This window comes from Marmota monax, unplaced genomic scaffold (assembly GCF_021218885.2).
Source record: "Marmota monax isolate L192 unplaced genomic scaffold, Marmota_monax_Labrador192_F-V1.1 WCK01_AAM20220418_F8-fsc00017, whole genome shotgun sequence".
In the NCBI taxonomy this organism is placed as follows: domain Eukaryota; kingdom Metazoa; phylum Chordata; class Mammalia; order Rodentia; family Sciuridae; genus Marmota; species Marmota monax.
This window is the reverse complement of record NW_026695241.1, coordinates 3,264,184-3,270,183: the sequence shown is the minus strand read 5'-3', so window position 1 is coordinate 3,270,183 and position 6,000 is coordinate 3,264,184. Positions and strand designations below refer to the sequence as shown.

At 48.5% G+C, this 6,000-nt stretch overlaps 1 protein-coding gene across 5 annotated transcripts in view; it reads left to right on the top strand.

Annotated features, from left to right (window-relative positions):
* The first annotated feature begins 3,377 nt into the window (after positions 1-3,377).
* The window catches only part of Ppp4r4 (protein phosphatase 4 regulatory subunit 4), a 105,999-nt gene continuing 103,376 nt past the window's right edge, over positions 3,378-6,000 (top strand). For 2 of the 5 annotated variants that reach the window (XM_046440572.2, XM_046440574.2), the window contains exons 1-2: positions 3,378-3,595; positions 4,827-4,900. In XM_046440572.2, coding sequence (XP_046296528.1) covers positions 3,470-3,595; positions 4,827-4,900 — 200 coding nt within the window. In that variant the 5' untranslated portion in view covers positions 3,378-3,469. The remainder of the gene's footprint in view (positions 3,596-4,826; positions 4,901-6,000) is intronic. The other 3 variants (XR_006851003.2, XM_046440571.2, XM_046440573.2) reach the window with 2 other exon arrangements.

Sequence of the window (6,000 nt, the reverse complement as noted above, 5' to 3'; positions counted from 1 at the left end):
CAACCTCAAAGCTCCGTCTGAGGGTTCAACCAGCCCTGTACTAAGAGTGCCACTGAGTCTCAGATGATACTGCTACAAAATCAGAGATGAGAGAATACTTCTTCGCTGTCACAGGGTGAAGTTTACAAGTAATATTTAGTATCAATTTCAGGTGAAGGAGAAAAGGAGGGAGACTTCCATAAAATGACAGAAAAGGGAACCCACATGGCATGTGCTCAGGAGAACCACCTCCCTGGGACTCACCTCTTCTCTATCCTTATCCTGTCATATTTCTGCTCCCCTCCTTTGTCCCTACTCTCTAGTACAGCAGGGATCTAAAAGCCTGAATTTTAGCTGTGGGGCTCACCACTGACCATTTTTACTTTGAACTTGTAAGGCAATACCAAAAATAGAGTAAAGAGCAGAGAGATTCACTCCAGCAGACCTCAGGACACACACTGGTCTCCCCTTATCCATAGGGGATGTATTTCCAGACCCTCAGTGGAGGCTGGAAGCCTTGGAAAGTATCCAACTCTCTATATACCATGTGTTTTCTCATACATAAGTACACATACACGTGCTTATGACAAAGTTTAATTTATAAATTAAGGTAAGAGATGAACAATAACAACTAATAATAAAAATAGAACAATCACTGTATTAAGTAAAATAAGGTAAGCTGAACACAAGCACCGTGATGCTATGACAGTTGGTCTGATGACCAATATGGCTACTAAGTGACCAGTGGGTAGGCAGCATTTATACGGCCTGTGTATTCTGGGTAAGTGGATGATCCATGTCCCGCCCCAGGTGGGATGGAACAGAAAGGCACCTGATGTCATTACTACTCAGAATGGAGCACTTGGGTTTTTCCAATTAACATTTTTCACATTACACTGACTGTAGGTAACTGAAACCACAGAAAGTGACACCAGAGATGTCACGAGAAAGTGATATGGGAGTGGGGACTACTATGCAACTTAGCCACAGTGGCAACCAGCACAGACAGCACTGGCACAAGAACTGACCCAGATCAACAGAACAGCAACAAGAGTCCAGGAACAGAGAGGTGTGTCTGTGGGAACATGGTGCTTGATAGATGGGGGGATGGGCAGCTAGGTGGTGTGGCTGGAAAACTGGCTCACAGCATGGAGAAAATATGTACCCGAGGTGAGCTCCAGACTCCAGACCCACTGCAACAGGAAGGGAAATATGACTGAGAGTGAATTATTAAATAAGGCTGGAAAGGTACACTTCAGAAGAGTTACAAAGTATCTGGCTAGATCAAAATTAAATTTTTCTCATTCATTATGGGAGAGCAAAGACCCAGTTAACAGGAGGCGCAAGAAACTGTAGGAAATATTTGTAGTGTCGAAGCTGACAAGGGATTAGTATTTAGAATCTATAAAAACATCCATTCATCCATTCGGAAAAAATGATTGAAATCCAGTAAGAAAAATAGGCAAAGGATATAAAATAGGTGATTCACAGAAGGAAAAAAATCTCAATGATTAAGTACATGGAAAAATAGTTAACATACCAATTATCAGAAAATAAAAATGCAAATTATGTAATACTGCTTTGATGTCAGATTACTATGCTAGCACATTATTAGCTACAGGATGTGCTGTTGGTTGGAATGTAAATTGGCAAAGTCATCCTGGAGGGCAAGGTGACAGTGAACCTAAGCCCTGAAGACTTCATGACCCAGCAATTCTTTTTCTTGTTTATGGTCCATAAGAGACATATCTAGAGCCCCTTTAGCACTGTCTGTGACAGCAGAGAACTGCTGGCAACCTAACCGCCATTTTTGAGGAACTGATAAGTAAAATGTGTCAGGTATATAAATGGAACACTATCAGTAAATTGATGGACTCTTGGTGTATAAAGCCACTGGCTAGCTAGGTCTCTGTTGGAGTTTATGGCTTCAGGGTTCCCAAAGGCCATGTGTTAAAGTCTGGGTTGCCAACCTGAGGGCTACTAGGATATTGCAGAACCTTTAGGGGGTGGGGTCTAGTGGAAGGAAGTTAGGTTATTGAAGTGAGTCCTTGAAGAAGGTATTGGGACTCTTATCCCTTCCTCTCTCACTCTTTGCTTCCCTGTGTTGATAAAGTGAACAGTCTTGCTGTGGAACATACTTCTGCCACCATAATGTACTGGGTGGGCCACAGCCCAGAGCAACTGGGCCCAGTGAGGATGGACTGAAACCTCTGAAACCATGAGTCACAATAAATTCTTCCTTTAAGTAGATTCTCTCAGGTATTTTGTCACAGTGACGGAAAGCTAACACAATTCCTAAGATATTGGGCTGTGGGAAAAAACCAGAATCTCTTAGCACATATCATTTATTTTCATTAAAAACAGATAAATAACTCTTTTGACATACCTTATGCAAGGGAGGGTTCTTGAGGGGGTAGAGGAATGGAGAAGGAAAGAGTACAAAATGAAAGAGATAGCTCTTGTTGACTAACGAGATGAGGAGTATGAACAACATAACTCTTGTCCCAAGGTCCAAAACTTGCCCCAGCCTCCCTTTAATGGCCTCCTATTCTTATCGCAGCAAGTGTAAGTGACTCAAAATGTCTGCGGAGAGAAGTGCCCATCTCCCTAAGGGACTTGGGTGCCTCTCTTCGCCCCACCTGGCAAGCACTAGTTTCCAGCTCCCCAGGCTCTGCTCAGACCCACCGCACTTTCCAAACACGCCCAGGCTTCACCCCGGGGCTGACTCATATTTCTCTTGGTGAAGTCTTATTGATCAGCTTAGGTGTCCCTTCCAGGAGGTCCTTTCCGGACGCTGCCCTTCCCCAAACGTCGCCCCTCCAGGACTGTACTCTCACATACCTCCCCCATTTCCTGGGCACGCACCGGGTCCTAACTGCTTAATTTGGGTACGGACCCCTCCACCAGGATTGCAGCTGAGCTAGGGTGGGCCCAGCGTCAGTCGCCCCTTAACTGCGGTGCAGTCCTAGCAAGAGTTGGAAAGTTATTCTCCCAGGTGAAGCCAGAACCCAGCCCGCCCCCTCTCCCTTGTCCTCTTCTCATTGGCTCAGCCGCCCGCGCCCAGCTCCCGCCCTCAGCCCGCCTCCGCCAGCTGCGCACCGCGCAAGCGCCGCGGGGTGGGGCGCTCGGTTGGGGGCGGGGCGAGGGCCCGGGAGGGCAAAGGGGTGCGGACTCAGAGCGACGTTGAGCGGCAGTTGCGTCCGGCCGCGCGCGCGCGCATCGCCCGGAGCCCGGCAGGGGGCGGGCCCAAGGCGGGCTCTGTGGAGACTCGCCGCCCCTGGCCCCGCCCCTCCCACACCGCCCCGCCCCCTAGACCGTCCCGCCCCGCCCCCTCGGCGGGCAGCGCTCAGGCTCCCGCCGCCCGTCAGCCGCACGCTCGGTTCCCGCGGTCGAGAGCGGGAGAAAGTCCTGCTAGTGGGCGGCGCGGGGCTGCGCGCGTCCGGCATCCCGGGGCAGCTTCGGCCAGGGCGGCGAGGGGTCCGGGCGGTCCATGCATCCGCCGCCGCCGCCCGCCGCCGGCGTCGCGATGGATTTCGGTCAGAACAGCCTGTTCGGCTACATGGAGGACCTGCAGGAGCTCACCATCATCGAGAGGCCGGTCCGCCGGAGCCTCAAGGTGCGCCCCGCCGAGAGAAACTGCCCCCAGGCGCCCGGCCAGCTGGCCCTCCTCAGCGCCGTCGCCGTGTCACCCTAAGCCGCTCTTCCCAGGCCCCTTCCTCGACGCGGCCCGGCTCTTCAGTCGGACCCTCAGCCCGGGGACGGGCCCTGGCCCTCCCCGCGAACCACTGAGTCCTGGCCCCGGCCTCCCCCCCGGCGTTCTCCGCGGCCGCCGCGGCCCTCGGGGCGCCCCGCCCCCGCCCTGCAGGGGCTGCCCCGCGGCCCGCGCGGTCCCGGCGGCCGCAGCCTCCTCCCCGCGTCCCGGCAGTGCCGCCCCGGTTCTGGCTCCGGTCCCCGAGCCCCAACTCCTCCTGTCCCCCGACGCCCATCCGCTCAGGACCCTCACTCCAGGCGAGCTCAAGCTGGGTCCCCTGTCCCCAGGGCAGCCCTTCCTCCCTTCACGTTCCAGTCAGCACCGTTCCCGGAGTCCTCCCAACCCTTCGCTCCCGTCCTGAGTCACTGCTCATCCTCTCCTCCCAGCCTCTCCAGGACTCCAGCTGGGACCCCGCTCCCCAGCCCCGGAGGGAGTCAACCTTCCGCCTGCTCCCTCCACCCCCACGCGGTCCCCCGCCCCGCAGAGTCATCTTCCTCCCAGCCTCCCGAGGTTCCAACCCCCACTGCTGGAAACCTAGTTTGGGGACCCTCCTCCCTCCTGACCAGTCTCTTAATAGCTCGGTTAGCGCTTCTCACTACCACCTGCCGCAATGTCTGGAACCTTTGATTTTCTTCCAGCTCCAAAATGTATTCCCTCCCATCCCCAATATCTCGTCCCTTATATTCCCACGGGGCTGCAGTCTTCATTCGCCCCTCCCCCCTTTAGCTTTTCCTGGGGGGTAGAGTCTTGGGGTATTAGAGATGAACTGTGTTTATAAATATGCATGTGATATATGCATAAATATCATATGCGTATGAAATTGATTTCAGCAAGGTTCTGAAGCTACGATGTGATTAAGTTGCAGTCTGGAACCTAGAAGAGTAAATGCAGAATAAACCAAAACACCCCCTCCCCATGAGATCACCCAGTTAGAGTTCTTTGTGGTTAATGTTGCCAAGAATCATCAGACCCTTATCTAGTTTTCAATGCTTAGTTGGGAAACTTTTTCATTAGTCTGTACTCTGTAGAGGGTCACTTGGAGGTGGGCAAGATTGACCAGTGTTTATGTGCCTAATTTGTATTTTACCCTTGACAGACACCAGAAGAAATAGAAAGATTGACAGTTGATGAAGACCTCAGTGACATTGAAAGGGCTGTTTATCTGCTCAGGTATTTCCTAGTCTTTCAGTGAAATTGCTGTTCTTTCCTTGTGGTGGCATAGATGAATGCTTTCTGAAATGTCATGTTTCTCTTGTGTTCAGATTTACTTACTCACTTGAAGAGAGTACTTTCACATGCATAACAATTATGTTATGAATTATATTAGGTATGGATTTAGGGATTTGAGAACTGAAATCAAATAAGTTATCTAATTTATGCAATATTGCTTTGGAGGAGAACAACTAATGGGTTGATTTGAACCTCATTCTTCTTTCTTTTCCAGCTTTGGTTTTGCTCACATAAGATACAATAAGTTCAGATGAGACTTAAGAATATACAGTGATTAATTTTTAAGTTCACTGTAGAAGTTAAATATTATGTACCATTTACCATATATGGATTTTCTGCTTAGGACATCCTGTTTATATTGCTTTTGCTATGTGAATGTTATAATCTTTTCAGTTTTTTTTAAATTTAATTGAGCCTACTGTCATTAAGTTTCAAATCATCTCACAGGCTTTACAGCATTTTTTAAGGCAAATGGTTACTGCAAATATTCATAATATTTTTCTGAATTATTTTAAAAATTGTGTTACAGATTTAGCTTCTTAAAAACTGATAGTGAACATTAATTAACATATTGATGAACAGTCTTCAGAAATGGAAATTTTCCTAAGGCATTTTGTGTATACTTATTTAAAAATTTTCCTTAATTTGCACATTTTTTTTTTCTCTTTTGGCAATTTAATCTTTACTTTCGTTTTTCAGAATCAGATTTTGAAAACTGGTGTTATTTACTCTTTGGATATTTGTCATCCTTGCATTTTTAATTTCAATCTGTTCTGCCAGTTTCAGGTGCTGGACAGTTTCTTGTCTCTGTTTTTGTTTTAGATTGTGTTTTCAAACCCATGTTATTCATTGGATAACTCTATAAAAAAAATTCCCTTTCCAGGACTTCCATTTTTTAAATTATTCTTTATCCTACTGGAGGCTTCTTGAGTTTCTGCTCTTACTGTAATCAGAGCCTCAGTGTGCTTACCATGTAGGCAGTGCCCACCGACATTCCAGCCTTCAGCAGTGCCTCTGGATCTCAAGCTTCATCTTGATAT